This window comes from Nicotiana tabacum, chromosome 13 (assembly GCF_000715075.1).
Source record: "Nicotiana tabacum cultivar K326 chromosome 13, ASM71507v2, whole genome shotgun sequence".
NCBI lineage: Eukaryota > Viridiplantae > Streptophyta > Magnoliopsida > Solanales > Solanaceae > Nicotiana > Nicotiana tabacum.
The window spans coordinates 8,870,203-8,888,636 of NC_134092.1; the positions used below are offsets into that span (position 1 = coordinate 8,870,203).

General features: G+C 37.8%; 1 protein-coding gene across 1 annotated transcript; it reads left to right on the top strand.

Annotated features, from left to right (window-relative positions):
- The first annotated feature begins 421 nt into the window (after positions 1–421).
- Positions 422–2,949, top strand: LOC107808662 (L-type lectin-domain containing receptor kinase S.4-like). The gene has a single exon (XM_016633201.2). It carries the CDS (start codon positions 622–624, stop codon positions 2,695–2,697), a length of 2,076 nt encoding a protein of 691 aa, XP_016488687.1. The 5' UTR covers positions 422–621; the 3' UTR covers positions 2,698–2,949.
- The last annotated feature ends 15,485 nt before the right edge of the window (positions 2,950–18,434 follow it).

The following is an 18,434-nucleotide window of genomic DNA, read 5'->3' on the forward strand; positions in this document are numbered from 1 at the left end:
AATAACAGCAAGATAATAAGATAATGAAGCAAGAAAAATAATGAAGTACTAGAAATTTAAGTATAAGAAAGTACGAAAATAATATTAATACTATAGGTAAGCATCTTCTTAGACAAATAAAAAGAAAAAGTAATTTGTGCTGAATTTAATTAATATTTAACAATGAAGGGTAACTATGTTTTTGTCCAAAAATACGATACTAGCAATAATCCACTCAATATCCACAACGTTAAAACCATTTTCTTGAAACCAAGTGTTCAAAAAAAGTAACCAAGGTGTAGTTGGCTACCCATGGACTGTAGTGTGCTGTAGTGGTAAGCCTGCATTTATTTCCAAAACCATAATAAACATAAAAATCTCATGTGAAAATTACCTACCACAATTTCTCCACTTTTCTTCCACTTATTACAACCTCTGAAACCCCATTCCATTATATAGTACTTTGCTAAACACTCACCCCCCCCCCAAACCCCCGCACCCACCACTTTCCCAACTCTTTCCTCTTTTAACAGACAAATCACATGTAACAAATCAGAGGCAACTTAATGTCTAGATTCAGTCATAAATCATAACACCAGTTCTTGAACTCTACTCCTACCAAATTTTACTCTTAGCTATGCCATGGCTAAAAATATTAGACTAATCTTTTTCTTGGTGTTTTTTATTTTAATATCAAGAACAGTTTTTTCTGATCAAGAATTTGTTTACAATGGTTTTAGTGGTGTTGCAGCTAGTTATTTAAGTGTAAATGGTATTGCTGAGATTGAAAAAACTGGTGCTCTAAGGCTAACAAATGAAACATCAAGAACAGTTGGTCATGCCTTTTACAAAAGTGCAATCAAATTCAAGAATTTTCCAACTGGGAATGTTTCTTCCTTTTCTACTGCTTTTGCTTTTGGGATTGTTCCAGAATATGCTAAATTAGGTGGTCATGGTTTTGCTTTCACAATCTCAAGAACTAAAGATATGAAAGGTGCTCTTCCTAGTCAGTATTTAGGCCTTTTAAATTCAAGTCATGTTGGTAATTTTTCCAACCCTTTTTTTGCTGTTGAATTTGATACTGTTCAAGATTTTGAGTTTGGTGATATTAGTGATAATCATGTTGGTATTGACATCAATAATTTAAAATCTAATGCTTCAGTTAATGCTAGCTATTTTTCTGAAGGAAATTCCACTAAGCAAAAGCTTTTTCTCCAGTGTGGTAAGACAATTCAGGCTTGGATTGACTATGATTCAACCAGAAATGTACTGAATGTTACACTCTCACTATCTTCGGTAAAACCAAGTTATTCAATTTTGTCTTTTCCAGTGGACCTTTCACCAATTCTTGAGGAGTTTATGTATGTTGGATTTTCTGCTTCGACCGGTTTGCTTGCTAGTTCACATTATATATTTGGTTGGAGTTTCAAAATGAATGGAAAAGCTCAATCTCTGGATCTTGATTTGTTGCCTAATCTACCTGGACCTAAAAAGGATCAAACAACCTTAATTGTAGCGACGTCTTTATCTGCTGTCGTCTTTCTTGCATTTGGTGTTCTTTTGGCCTTATACATCATTTGGAAAATCAAGAACATAGATGTGATTGAGCTTTGGGAACTTGAAATAGGTCCACATAGGTTTTCTTACAAGGAGTTAAAGAAAGCTACAAGGGGTTTTAGAGATAAAGAGCTACTTGGTTTTGGTGGATTTGGTCGAGTTTATAAAGGAACGTTGCCTAGGACTAATACTGATGTTGCTGTTAAGCGAATAAATCATGATGCAAAACAAGGTCTCCAAGAATTTGTGTCTGAAATCGCCACTATTGGTCGGCTTAGACATAGGAATTTGGTTCAGCTCATTGGATGGTGTCGACGAAAAGGTGACTTGTTACTTGTTTATGACTTTATGCCTAATGGAAGCTTAGACAAGTACATTTATGATGAACCAAGAGTCAATTTAACATGGAATCAGCGATTCAAGATTATTAAAGGTGTGGCTTCCGGGCTGCTGTATTTACATGAAGAATGGGAACAAACTGTAATCCATAGAGATATCAAAGCAGGGAATGTGTTATTAGATACGGAAATGAATGGACGACTTGGAGATTTTGGACTTGCCAAGTTATATGAGCACGGGGCAAATCCTAGCACGACAAGAGTAGTGGGCACGTTGGGTTACTTGGCTCCTGAATTAACCAAGACCGGAAAGCCTACAACAAGTTCAGATGTTTTTGCCTTTGGTGCATTGCTGCTAGAAGTTGCTTGTGGGAGGAGGCCAATTGAGGCGAAAGCATTACCCGAGGAGTTAATTTTGGTGGATTGGGTTTGGGATAAATGGAGGGAAGGTGCCATTCTTGAAGTAATTGATCCGAGATTAAATGGCGAGTATGATGAAATGGAGGCCGTGGTGGTGCTTAAATTAGGACTAATATGTTCGAATAATACGCCATCTAAGAGACCTAGCATGAGGCTACTGGTGAGATACTTGGAAGGGGAGGTGGCGCTCCCGGAGACATTGGCAGCGCCCAATGAATATGATGGGAAAAACGGTGGCGCTAGCGGTATGGAGTTTGAGGACTTTGTACATTCCTATCCGTCCTCGTCTTATTTAGAGAAAGTAAGCACGTGGTCATCGGCTTATGATGGTGAAGGAGATATTGACATTGAAGCTAATCCGATAACTCCGTTAACGGATTCTGGCAGAGAGGACAGCAGGTAGCCTATGCAAAAATGGAGGGACTATTATACCTCTTCTCCCAAATTCCCTCCTAATTTAGTGCTTCTTTCCTTCGGTTTGATATTTAGACTTAAATGTAAATTATGGCTTTTGAAAAGAAACTGATATTAATATCAACCATTCTCTGTATTTTAGAAAATTGGTGTTAGTAGGATGTGAATATATAGCCAGGCACCTTTGAATCTTGATCAAAACTTTGTCCAATTGAAAAGAATTCGAACTTCATTTGGTTCCTTTGTTTTTTCTCTGTTACTGTTCTTTACAGATAACTTTGTGGCATACTTCTACAGCAGTCATGTTAAAGTTAATCTGTAGGTTATTGAGCAGTGTTAAGTTAAAATTGTTATAACATTCTTTTATAATGTGGTGAACTGGTCCAAGTAGAATGTTATAGATGCTATTTTGAAGTCGAAATTCATTACTTGCTAGATGTGAAGTATCACAGATTTCATAAGAAAATCTGAGTCTTTTAGTTAACATAATTTCATGTTTATGTATTCTAATAAGTTCATTAGAACATATAATGTTACTAAGTAAGATTTGTGATACTTCTACAGTTCTACTTCTTGTTTCATAGATTTTATTCATAGTGAGAGTCGATCAGGAAGTAAATATTCTGGCTGTAGTAAAATATTTTTTATATATAAGGATCTCTACCATATTATTCACTGTATCACATGATAGTCTCGGATGCACGATAAGGCAACTCTTTATTCATATATAAGTGCTTAAATTTTTTTTATTTTTGGCAAAAAAGCCTCGTAGTCACTTAAACTTGTACCTGATTTTTACCCCGCTAAATAAACTTTCATCTTTCCCATTTAAGCACCTTTACTTGTATTTTGAGAATTAATAAACCCCTCCGCAAGTCGGAACATAGGGCATGCTACAAATTAACAAAAGTGTGGGTCAGCAAAAGACCAATTAAAACCATACACGTGGAAAGCGCGAAAACAAACTCCTCACCGACTGTTTTCCCCTCTCTTTGACCTGAGACTAAACAAGCCGTCTGCAACGATATGAAAATCCAAAGAATGATATATCCAGGAAAACAAAAAGAAAAGGAAAAAAATTGTCTAACGGTTGCCAATAGTGCTGCCACAGTGTTTCAACAATGGAGGTCGAGGGCTTTTTTTAAATAAGGAAGAAGAAAGTCGGAAGAATGAGGTAAAAAAGACTTTTGAAGTCTTGTGTAACAATTTAGGACATATTTTTTTGTTAACAAAAAATGTGTAATTAAAGAGAATCGGGGTCAGATTAAAAATAACAAAAGTTGTGGGTAATATTAAAATTTTCAAATTTTTTTAAAAACCATACCTATTCAAATTATTTTAAATTTTAATTTCCCTCTTCTTTCTCCTCTTTACTTCTTCTTCTCTTTCTTCCTTCTTTCTTCTTTCTCTTCCTCATTCTCTCATTCTTCTTCCTTACTTTCTTCTTTCTCTTCAACTTTCGTTGCTGCTGCTGCTACTGGTTCGTCTATGTCATCTTCTTCTTCTTCATTTTCTTCTTTGTCTTTTTCTTCTTTCCCTCTTCATCTCATTTTTATCTTCTTCTTTTTTCATTTTTTTTTCTTTTAGTAATTTAAAATATACGAGAGAAAGAGAAAAATATGAAATTTTACAAAGTGAGTATTCTGCAAAATACTCTCGAGATATTTTGAGACATTCTCATAAATGAGTATTATGCAAAACATCACCGGGATGTTTCAAATATCTCTCGGAATGTTTGAAACATCCCTCAGGATATTTCTTCTGCTTCTTTCTTTTTGATGTTTGATCTTTTTTCCACAGATGTTTGAAACATCTGCACGTTTTGAAACATCTCTGTAGATGTTTGAAATATCTCTCTAAATATTTGAAACATCTTCCTAAATGTTTAAGGATTAGGAGTGGCGGAGGATAGAGAGGAGCATTGCAAGATGGAGGAGCAAGGGAAAGATAGAGAGGAGCGTTGCGAGATGGAGGAACAAGGGGAGGAGGAGGGGAGGAGTGGGAGGAGGAATAGGGATGGAGGAGGAGAGGGACTTTTTTGTAAATAAGAAAACTTTGGAGTTTTTAAAAATTATGAGCCCGTTTGGATTAGCTGATTTGAAGTAGCGGATAAGTATTAGGTGCTGAAAAGCACTTTTAAGTGCTGAAACTGATTTAATAAATAAACAGTTACGTGTTTGGATACGAGTGCTGAAATTGATAATAAGCTGCTGCAGTATTTGATAAAAAAGTGATAATAAGCTCTTTTTCTGTTAAAATGACTTAAATAACCTTAGAAGTGTTTACACTTATAAGGGCGAAATTTCTTCAAAATTTTAGATTCCAAATCGATCCAAATACAAAATATTCTATTTATCATTTTATTTTAAATATAACTGTGCGTAGATAAGATAACTTTTATAATAAATATAATTTATTTTATGATAAGCATATAATCATAAGTTATAATAACTAATAAATTGATAAAAGTTTCTCAGTAAAAAATAAACCTAAATATGACAAAATATTTGAAGAGAAACAAACACTGTCTTTATCATCACAACACTTAAAAAGCAACACACAAAAAATTTGATATGTCCTCGTTTATTACATACAGTTTAAAGATTAATACACAATCAATAGATATAAATATACAAAGGAATAGAGAATTTATTTATCTTAAATAGTCAATGAGCATTGCAGACTTGAAGAGGCGGGGGAGGGGGAGTTAGGAGGGAGTTAAGTTGAAATAGTACTTGAGACGTTGAGTATTGATGTAAGAGTTTTGTTCTAAAAAGAATATTTTAAGGATAAAATAGTAAAAATTTTGGTCAAACTTTAAGTGCTTATAAACTAAAAATTTATAAGTTGGGGGTGACCAACTTATGCCTTTTGGCTTATTTTTGACTTATAAGCACTTGGCTTATAAGTACTTTTAACTTTACCAAACGCGTAGATAAGCCGAAAAGTGCTTATAAGCTAGTTTGATCAGTTTATAAGCTTAGCTAAACACTCCCTATGTCATTAACACTAATCACAAAAGTATCCCTTCAACCCCATTCTTAACACTTTTGTCTTAAAAATTGATATAAGTTTTGAAGTGTCATAAAAAATAAGATCCCGCGAGAAAGTCTTTAAATAAATGCCCTTATTACCATTGGGCATTGAAAAAAGGAGCTTCACGCTCCAGGCTGACATGAAATACATGCAAAGCAGCTGACTAGGACTAACATATGTCACATATGTATGGTCAACGGTCAAACAGGTTTATAAATTCTCAAATATACAAGTAGAGATGCTTCGGGATGAAAATCAGTTGCAAGTTTAAGTGGCTATGAAGCCGTTTTGCATTTATTTTGATTTTTTATCCGGTATCTGATATTTTCATTGGGGTCCGACTAAATCTAAATTCGGCGACGGCTACATTTGGTTTGGGGGGAAGTGCTTAAATTATTAAAAGCATATGAAACGTGATTGATCTTTTAGTTGCCATGTGCAAGCCTGTCTTGTCTTTGATTTTACGTAAATTGTATATTGGCTAATGTCCATTTTGTGTAATGTCTCCAAATCTTTTCTTCGCCCACCTTGAAATGATATGGACAAGCCAGCAGCACAAATCATATATTACAGGTGAAAGGCATATTTATATATGGACAAAACCTAAAACTGTAAACTGTATGTAAGGTCTCTTGTACTGCAGCTTTGTTATTTATTCTCTCTTCTCTCTTTTCAAAACCATCATCATACTCGGCAGGGTATTAGTCCGGTCTACGAAGCATCCCGCATTCACGTAAAGTTCGAAGAAGGACCACACCCTAAGGGGGTGTGATGTAGGCAGTCTACTATGATGCAAATATTAGTGGCTGATTTCACGGCTCGAACTCGTGAAATAATCACGAGAGAAAAAAAAAAAAAAAAAAGCGAGTTGATTATAGCATTTTGTGACAGTATCTTCACCAGCAAAGTATTATTACATAGGAAAATAAGCTTTTTACGGTCAATTAATTAAGCATGTTTGGGATAACAAGAATGAAGATAAGATCTATGTTTAAGCTATCAAATCATCTGGTTCAGATTTGCCAATTCCTAACTTTGATATAATTTCAAAATACTAAGGGAAAATAAATTCAATACACAATTTGAAGGGGAGCTTTAGTGTAATTGGTAAAATTATTGTCATGTGACCAGGAGGTCACGAGTTCGAGCCGTGGAAACAGCCTCTTGCAAAAATGCAGGGTAAGATTGCGTACGATAGACCCTTGTGGTACGATCCTTCTCCGGACCCCGCACATAACGGGAGCTTAGTGCACCAAACTATCCTTTTATTATGTAACTTCTACTTATTCACATCAACAAAAGCACATTTATATAAGGACAAAACTCAACTAACTGCACTATGGCTTTTTCCATTTATTCTCCCTTCTCTCTGTTCAACACCTTCATCATACTCATATAAAAAAGAAAACAAAAGAAAGAAAGTGGCAAGTCAATAATACAATTTATTAGCTACAAAGAATTAGCTTGTTATAGTCAATAAGCACGTTTGGAATCACAAAAATGAAGATAAGATCTATGTATTAAACCAGAGCTAACAGGGTTCATGCACAATCTTATTAATATTATTAATGCTCGGCCAGTGACTGATCTAGACTAGACGTAGCGGTTCAGAATCTGCTGTAATCAGAGGCGGAGCCAGGATTTAAAATTTATTAGTTTGTGATTCTAAATCTTTTAAGTTACTGAATTCTGAATTAATAATTAGTACATATTCAATGAACTTCTCGAGACAAATATATGATTGGGAGTTGTGACCAATGCTACTAGATTAAGCTGAAACTTTAGCTTCTACTCTCCCTTCGCCCCTAACTATAACTAGCTCGGACTCTATACATAAATAGTAACTCACTCCTAGCTAGGGGAGAAAGAGGAACTTGTACAAGCACTAATTCTTCTAACTAAAATTTAATTTTAAACAAACAAAAAAAATAAGAGAAAATTTTAACAAGTTTACCTGCAATCCAAAAAAATAACTCATAAGTAGAAGAAAAGGGAGACAGACATCTGTTCAAGCTCAAATTCTGTAACTGTCCATAGATTTATGCTCTCCTTAAAATCAAGCCTCTACTATGCAGGTTATTTCACGATCCAAAATCCGTTAAAGGTTGTGATGGTGTCGGACACCACTGTCAGGCAAGCCAACACTAAATAGTTAATTAAATTCTCATTTTAATATTTCTGAAATCGTAAATTCACTTCAATTTATCTAGTAAAAGATGAATTTACAGAATAAATAATAATGTTTTCCAATTCCAATAGTGAACATCTCATAATCATCCCAGAACCCGGTGTCACAAGTGCATGAGCCTTTTCTAGAAATTTAAAATAAAATACGATAACTGTTCGGAATACAACTTGGACAGGAAAGAAAATACAATACTCTGAAGGAGACTCTGTTGGGTGCAGTGTGTCGTATAGAATGCAGCTCACCTAAGTCCCCGCCATAATCGCGCCTCTGCGCCCACAAGGCCGCTAAACATATGTGTACCTGCACAAAAATGTGCAGCAAGTGTAGTATGAGTACGTAAATCAACGCGTACCCAGTAAGTATCCCACCTAACCCCGAAGAAGTAGTAACGAGGGGTCGACTTCGACACTTACTATGGGCTATAAATGGGATATCAATGATATAATTAAGTATGGATTATATGAATGGTTGCAAGCTCAATATTTTGAAGTAAGTAAGCAGTTCTTTCATAATTAAGAAATCTCCAAATTTATCTCCCATTATTTAACAATTTAACTCAGGCCGAGGAGGCAATATCATTATTTATAAATTTAAAGGCAAGCAATACAAGCATGCGCAAATCATGCCGAGGTCGTACGGTCCGATCCAACAAATATTTAAATTGTGCACTGCCAGAGGATCGAATGGCACGAACCATAGATGCATCTATTTACTACCGAGGTGCTCGGCCCAATCCACAAATAATAATTATTTTCAAGAAAATACAAGTATCTCATTTACAGTCAAGTATCCCATACAAACCTTCAAGTAAGTGAATTTAACCTTATACAATTCTTTTATCAATTTCTATCATGACTAAGTGATTATATTAGCAAGTAAGGGCACAAACATTTTAAGTATAGCATGATACGGGTCCTAAACTACTCGAACAATAGCATAATAGTAGCTACGTACGGACTCTCGTCACCTCGTACGTACGTAGCCCTGACAATTAGGTACAAATATTTATTTAATTCACCTATGGGTTAATTCCATCTTACAAGATTAGAAAGGAGACTTACCTCGCTCCGAAGTTCCATAACCGGCTTCCGAGCCCTTCAAACAACTTGAATCGATGCACAACGCTCCAAAACTAGCCAATGATTATGCAAACGCATTGATATATACTCAAACACTCAATATAATCCAATTTATAATAATTTCCAACCCTAATCGAAAAGTTGATAAAAATCACCCTCGGGCCCACGTGCCCGGATTCCAAAAACTTTTGAAGATAAACTTTACACATAACCTCACAAACTCAAATATATAGTGTATTCTCAATTCCATGCCCAATTTCGTGGTCAAAATCTAAAAATACCAAATTCTAGGTCTTCTACCAAAACCCTCACAATTTATACTAATTTTCATGTTTAAATCCTTATACCAACCATGTATTTAACTTATAATAAGTAAGAATCACTTGCCTTGGCATTGATGACGAAGAATGAGCTCCAATTTCGCTCCAAGATCGGCTCTCATGGAGAAATGGGGTGAAAATGAGCCAAGCCCTCATTTTTAAAGAACACACTATCCAACCCCGACGTTCGCACCTGCGGTGCCTTGGCCGCATCTGCGGTCCCGCACCTGCGAAAATCCCATCGCAGATGCGGCTCCAGCTCGGCCCAACATTCTCGCACATGCGCTCCATGCAGCGCATTTGCGCGTCCGCTCCTGCATTACTCTCTTCGCACCTGCGCCTTCGCAGATGCGCAAATCTTTCCGCTCCTACGGTTCTCAGCAGCCTGTCCCTTCCGCTTCTGCGAGCCATTTTCCCGCACCTGCAGCCCTCTTCACGCAGGTGCGGTTACACCAGATGTTCAGTTGCTTCAGCCCTTCTTCAAATTTCAAATTCGATCTGTTAACCACCCGGAATCTACCCGGGGCCCTCGGGACCTTAAGCAATTATACCAACACGTTTCAAAACACATTATGAAGTTAGTTGAGCCTTCAAATCACATTAAACAATGTCGAATTCATGAATCGCACCCCATTCCAAAGCTTAATGAACTTTAGTATTTCAAATTTTCTCATTCGATGCCGAAACCTATCAAATCACGTCCGATTGCCCTCAAATTTTGCACACAAGTCACGTTTGACATTATGGACCTACTCCAACTTTCGAAATCGGATTCCGACCCCGATATCAAAAAGTCCACTTTCGGTCAAACTTCTCAAAAACCTTCAAATTTCTAACTTTAGCCAAATGACTCCAAAATGACCTACGGACCTCCGAATCCCCTTCCGGATACGCTCCCAACACCAGAATCACCATACAGAGCCATTCCCACACTCGAAATCCCAAACGGACATCAGTAACATAAAATTCACCTTCCCCCCAAATTCATGAAATTCTTCCAAAGTGCTAACTTCCACAATAGGTGCCGAAATGCTCCCGGGTCATCCAAAATTCGACCCGGACAAACGCCCAAGTATAAAATCATCATACAAACCTGCTAGAACCTTCAAATCCCGATTCCGAGGTCGTTTACTCTAAAATCCAATCTTAGTCAATTCTTCGAACTTAAAGCTTTCGAAATGAGAATTTTCTTTCTAATTCAACTCCGAACTTCCCGAAATTCAATCCCGACCACGCGTACCAGTTATAATACCTTAAGTGAAGCTGCTCATGGTCTCGAACCGCCGAACGACATGCTAGAGCTCAAAACGACCGGTCGGGGCGTTACATTCTCTCCCACTTAAACATACGTTCGTCCTCGATCGTGCTAAGAACTGCTCTAGAATTGTCTGAAATCACTGCTTAATACCTCGTGCACCTACCCGTGCTACCACAACTCAGTTGAGCATACTAGCTCGAGTAAATCTGAAGATTCCCCTTTTTGCTTAGTCAAATTAGCCTTAGAGCCAAATTCCAACATCCGAAATCTTCTGCAAGGCCTGTTTCCAACATACGATCACTGTATCAATCACCACACAATGTACCAAAACATGACTGCATACCTTTGCTGAATTCACACCATGCACCGCATAATTCACATGACCATAATAATATCCTCTGATAACAATAGCCAAAATTCCACGAACCTAATGCTCACCATGCACCTTATGACATATATAAGTCTGGTTCCAATTCTTGAAATGCTGTCGCAGCGGAAAAAATGCGTAGAAATTTACAACCAACTGCCGAGTCAACCATTCATTGAGTTTCTCCCTTGACAAGAACCATTACCTCATTTTGGACTGAATATCGATACTTATTCTATAATATTCCATATTATTATAGTAAAAAATATAACTATATGTAAATAGATATATAGTATAATTTAAATTATAATAACATCACGAAATATGATATTATAATGATTGTATATCTTATAAGCATAATTAATTTCGGCTATACTGGTTATAATAAGGTACATGATAAAATAGTATATTATGTATTTATGATTACATATAGTTATATATCGTGATATTATCCGTAATTATATTATACGTAATTGTCAAGTATAAATATAGGTATATTTATACATATTGGTATGATATAACTGTACTAATATATCTAATATATATTAACGTATTAATACAACAAATAAAGATAATTATTTGGGTAAACCTATATATAATCAATAATAATGGTATGATATAACTGACTTATATGAATATAATAATATATATTAATATTGGATTACTATAATTTATTAATATGTTAATTAAATAATTATACCATACTATATTAAATTCATTATTAAATATATAAATTATGGTTAATAGTTGTTATTATAAAACCATAATATAACGTAATAAGCCACCTCACACGCTGTCAAAAGTCTCATGTGATGCCACAATGTGCCAATAAGCTACAAACTTGAATGCGATACATAAGGAAAACGAACTCTGGAAAGAACTACTCAACCCACGTAACTAACTAGACAACCGAAAAAGTGTTACGAACCTTCCTCAGAAAATGGAAAACAAAACACACAAAAATAGATATAGGGGACTGTACTCAACATCACACTGTTGTGGCGCGCAACCCGATCCGAACATAAAATCTATATAAGGAGATACTTACCGAGCTAGAATGCTCATTATTACAAAATACCCGAATATCGGCCATAAGCATGTTAAGTGCATAATACCATCCCTGGGGAGACAGATAGTGCCATACGCTACAAAAGTCAAGCACAACTAAGGTGTGATATATGATCTGAATCTCGAGAGCCATCCTGCTCACATAACATCATCGCTACGCGGAACCTCAACACAAATGAAATTAACAAGTCGTTTCACAACTCACACAGCACAATATAGTATTACATGAAGTAGCCGACGACAAAATAACATCCAACATCCGAATACTCCTCCACAAGGAGCGCTAAGCTGAAATGAACACATCCGGCCTGACATAGAGCCCATGTTCACATTTAAATCCACCCACAGACCTCAAGCCGATTCTGATCGCACCGTACTAGGCTAATAACCTTTCAAGGATCCATAATAACTCTTTTCCCCATATCACACAAGAACGACCATCATATCTGGAACAAACCTCCACAGTCCACAACCAAATGAACCGAGCGCCCTCCAGGCATAAATTCTCACATGAACAATAGTACCGCAATCTCCATACTCGGTTCCAATCTTCGATCAATCAAGTGACTACATGTCACACTTATATAATCTTCCCGTGGAACGTGCTTCCGCACCAGATAACAAGTCTGCACATCCATACCACCGGCCGCACAAACGCTGTAAAGCAAATCAGAAATCCGAAATTATTACTCAAAGCCTCTTCCACAGGACACTGATGCTAAAGACAATACCAGCTTACTCTAACCATCTGAATCCTTTCCCGCTCATCCAATCTCTCGACATTCTTGTCAACACTAAACCGCAATCTTGATCTTCAACTTCTGAATCCCATGTTGATCGCTGCACTTAATCATGCCAATGCGCAAGAGTACAAGAATTTCATCTTAACTTTCGAACTACTAATAGGGTAAACACATTCATCACATAGAAACCTTTTACTTAACTCATTCCAAGAGAACCATTGCAACACGCGACTGAATCCTCATATCCGCAGAAAATACCAACCTCAAGTAGTGGCCTAAACTACCATAACCTCTCCAGGATCCATCTGCACATAACATGCCATAATACTCGAAAGCCTCCAAATAAGATCGGTTACGGCGACCTTCAAACCTCACACGTACCATCACAAATCACATGAATAACCCAACACACTGAAAGAGCTTATCATTGCCATTATTATGCCAATTCAACCATTGCTAACCAAACCCGACTTCTCCAAAATTTACTTTGGATCTTTCTTAGAAACAACAATAACTCATTTATCAATATAAAGAACTCAATCCGCACTCATCCCGAGTGACCCCATTTCACGAGACCACATTGTCCCCAAAACCCACGAACCATTTTATACCCCTCTTTGTGCGCATAATCGCGTCTTCAACTGATACACCCATTCTGATAATTCTTCTATAAATCCAAAGTTACATGCTCTCATTCCTCTCATGATACCCCGTAGACCAAAGATAACACGGAACACTCCAAGCTCATTTATCATAATCCGCTGCAGAAGCTCGATATTCAACCATACTATTGACTCGAAATCCTTAGGCACCACGCCTTAACTTTTGAATCTACTAGGACCGTTATTGAGAGTCACCCACTCTGACTTGGTCCCGAATATAATCAACTCCAAGGCTCTGCTAGTACATGAGTACCCACTCAAGGAAGCACCTGGCCGAATCATCTTCCTTGTAACTCGCCTCTACACGAAGCATAAATCCTAAATCTTCCCAAAGCCTGAGCATGAATCGATAAGGCCAACTATAGCACACATTCCTCAAATCGCTTGCTCAAATTACCATTGATGTTCTCTCTCCTTAGTTGTAACAACCCATCAATATGCCGATACCCCAAAAAATCTTACAAATAGACGACTATGCAATCCAACTGTAGCTGTGGGACTCTCCCACTTAGCTTGAAGCTACTATTGCATAAACCTGGAACCCACCAAGATTCTTCCTTCATCGACATGATCTAGCACAATCAACCCGCTAATTTCCTCGAAATCCCTCTATTAACCTTTAACTAACACTCTGAACCACTAGCCACATTTACATATTCAATCTCTTACCGGGTAGCCAGTAGAATTCTTCGCAGAAGCTTTGTCAACACCACGTGACCGCTAACCTGCTCACAGGAGATAACCCACCTGTGGAAATTACATGCCGACATATTCCCACAACGCTGCACCGAGTACAATTACCACGAAGCCAACAAACCATCCTGAGCCCGTGCTCATTCACTAGCTTGTACACGCCCGTTCACTCCCCATTAGCATCAACTAAACGTGCGACAATACATTCCAATCCAAAGTCATGTTGAATCCTTTTTCATATTAAGCTACCCCCCCTCCCCCCGTCACACCCAATCTTCCTCAATATAGCAGTCGATATTGCAAATTAAGCCTATAGACCTAGTCACTGACCACCATAAATCCCAATCACTCCTAACTTTTCTCAAGACGTGTAGTTATCCTACCCCGTAACCCATATGCTACCTTGCCACTCTCCCACTTTGGTCAAACCATCTCCTTTAAGCAACTACTCGACTTTTATTTCTCACACTTGGCCTTCTAGGAACTTAACTACCATAAGACACCTCCCACATGTCCTTCTAGGAACTTAACTACCACAAGACACCTCCCACATGTCCTTCCTCATCCTTCGCTGCCCAGTTGTTACCTTAAATTAAAATCTACCTCTGTAGCACTTGAACCGATAGACCGCTACCAACTTTAAACCCTTCGGAAATCATCTTTCTCGAGCCATCAATATCGGGAATACCGATTCGATCCTGAACCATTGTACACTACGACCTCTGACAACCGCTTTCTCGGCACCATATATAATACCCTGCCCCAAGTCGAATTGAAGGAAACCATAACACCGACGAACTTAACACATCATAACAAATCGAGGGCGATGACGCCACATCAACGACGAAGATTCCACCACGCTCAAAAATATTGAGTCTCGCTACTCCATCAACCCAAGTCTGAACATTCTTAGTTCGGTTGCCTCTCCTTCGTCGGAAGTAAAATACTGAATCTCTTAATCATGCACTGAGTAAACCTCCTTTCAAGTCATTCAGTGCCCCGGGACATAGGCAAGCATCCTACCATCACGTCATTACTGTATGGTAACAACTCATGAGTATCATAGCAACCTGTGCATAGCCTCAAAGCTCTCAGAAGTACAACTACTGAGCTGAAATGACAGAATATCCTTCCACAAGGTGACGACAATAGCCCAATCAACTACGCAGGGAGAAGCATCCCGTACCACATCTGTAGTACCATTACAATTCCTCAATTCCCGATTTATAACCAGCACTTCACGTCAAAAATGTGCAGCAAGTATAGTATGAGTACGTAAATCAACACGTACCCAGTAAGTATCCCGCCTAACCCCGAAGAAGTAGTGACGAGGGGTCGACTTCGACACTTACTATGGGCTATAAATGGGATATCAATGATATAATTAAGTATGGATTATATGAACGGTTGCAAGCTCAATATTTTGAAGTAAGTAAGCAGTTCTTTCATAATTAAGAAATCTCCAAATTTATCTCCCATTATTTAACAATTTAACTCAGGCTGAGGAGGCAATATCATTATTTATATATTTCAAGGCAAGCAATACAAGCATGCGCAAATCATGTCGAGGTCGTACTGCCCGATCCAACAAATATTTAAATTGTGCACTGCCAGAGGGTCAAATGACGCGAACCATAGATGCATCTATTTATTACCGAGGCGCTCGGCCCGATCCTAAAATAACAATTATTTTCAAGAAAACACAAGTTTCTCAATTACAGTCAAGTATCTCATACAAACCTTCAAGTAAGTGAATTTAACCTTATACAATTCTTTTATCAATTTCTATCATGACTAAGTGATTATATTAGCAAGTAAGGGCACAAACATTCCAAGCATAGCATGACACGGGTCCTAAACTATCCGGACAATAGCATAATAGTAGCTACGTACGGACTCTCGTCACCTCGTACGTACGTAGCCCCCACAATTAGGTACAGACATTTATTTAATTCACCTATGAGGTTAATTCCCTCTTACAAGGTTAGAAAGGAGACTTACCTCGCTTCGAAGTTCCATAATCGGCTTCCGAGCCCTTCAAACAACTTGAATCGATGCACAACGCTCCAAAACTAGCCTATGATTATGCAAACCCATTAATATATACTTAAATACTCAATATAATTCAATTTATAACCCCGATCGAAAAGTAGATAAAAATTACTCTCGAGTCCACGTACCCGGATTCCGAAAATTTTTAAAGATAAACTTTACCCATAACCTCACAAACTCAAATATATAGTGTATTCTCAATTCCATGCCCAATTTCGTGGTCAAAATCTAAAAATACCAAACACTAGGTTTTCCACAAACCCCCTACAATTTATACTAATTTTCATATTTAAATCCTTATACAAACCATGTATTTAACTTATAATAAGTAAGAATCACTTGCCTTGGCATTGATAACGAAGAATGAGCCCCAATCTCGCTCTAAGATCGGCTCTCATAGAGAAAATGGGGTAAAAATGAGCCAAGCCCTCATTTTTAAATAACACACTGCCCAGCCTCGACGTTCGCACCTGCGGTGCCTTGGCCGCACCTGCGGAAATCCCATCGCAGGTGCGGCTCCAGCTCGGTCCAACATTCTCGCACCTGCGCTCTATGCTGCGCATCTGCGCGTCCGCTCATGCGTTACTCTCTTCGCACATGCGCCTTCGTAGGTGCGCAAATCTTTGCGCTCATGCGTTTCTCAGCAGCCTGCCCCTTCCGCGTCTGCGAGCCATTTTTCCGTACCTGTGGCCCTCTTCACGCAGGTGCGGTTACACCAGATGCTCAACTGTTTCAGCCCTTCTTCAAATTCCAAATTCGATCCATTAACCACCCGGAATCCACCCGGGCCCCTCGGGACCTTAACCAATTATACCAACACGTCCCAAAACACATTACGAACTTAGTCGAGCCTTCAAATCACATCAAACAACATCGAATTCATGAATCACACCCCATTCCAAGCTTAATGAACTTTAGAATTTCAAACTTCCTCATTCGATGCCGAAACCTATCAAATCACGCCCGATTGCTCTCAAATTTTGCACACAAGTCACGTTTGACATTACGGACCTACTCCAACTTCCGGAATCGGATTTCGACCCCGATATCAAAAATTCACTTCCGGTCAAACTTCTCAAAAACCTTCAAATTTCTATCTTTAGCCAAATGACTCCAAAATGACCTACGGACCTCCGAATCCACTTCCGGACGCGCTCCCAATACCAGAATAACCATACGGAGCCATTCCTAGACTCGGAATCCCAAACGGATATCGATAACATAAAATTCACCTCCACCCCAAATTCATGAAATTCTTCCAAAGTGCTAAATTCCACAATAGGTGTCGAAATGCTTCCGAGTCATCCAAAATTCAACCCGGATAAACGCCCAAGTCCAAAATCATCATACGAACCTGCTGGAACCTTCAAATCCTGATTCCGAGGCCGTTTACTCTAAAATTCAATCTTAGTCAATTCTTCCAACTTAAAGCTTTCGAAATGAGAATTTTCTTTCCAATTCAACTCCGAACTTCCCGAAATTCAATTCTGATCATGCGTACTAGTCATAATACCTGAAGTGAAGCTGCTCATGGCCTCAAACCGCCGAACGACGCGCTAGAGCTCAAAACGACCGGTCGGATCATTACAGGTTAAGAGAAAAACAGTTTCAGATTAATAAATAAATAGTAACAATAAAATTATTTTGGTGTGACCCGTTACGAGTTGAGGAACATATAAAAGTCATCTTCATGTACCATCCAATAACACCGGTGAATAGGAAGGTCCCTTGAGCAGTTTTTAACCATTTGCTTAGGTAATTTTCCTGTCCACTTTTGTTATTGGAAAGTACAAGAAGATGGCTTTTATATGGGTCCTCAACTATAGATACGACAGATTTCTCAGATAACTGAGTTCTTGATTCAAGCTTTTGATTTGCGCTCTCAATTGTTTGAACGGTAAAAGAGGTGATCAATATGGAAATTTATTCGCAACTTTTTTTGTTACACTAAAATAATTAATGCAAGAGATATGTTTTTTATATACACATTTATCACTCAACTATGATGCTTTATATGTACTCTCACTTTAAATTGTACTCCTTCCGGTCCACAATAAGTGTTCATTTTACCTTTGACACACTCATTAAGGAAATACGAAATCCTACGAAAAAAGTATGTATTCACTAAATTAACCTTAATTAATTGTTATCTTGACACATTAGAATATGTAAATACGGGCAAATTTTGGAAAAATAAAATTAATTCTTTCTTGATTATGTAAATGGACCCTTATTTTGAACCAAAATAAAAAAGTAATAT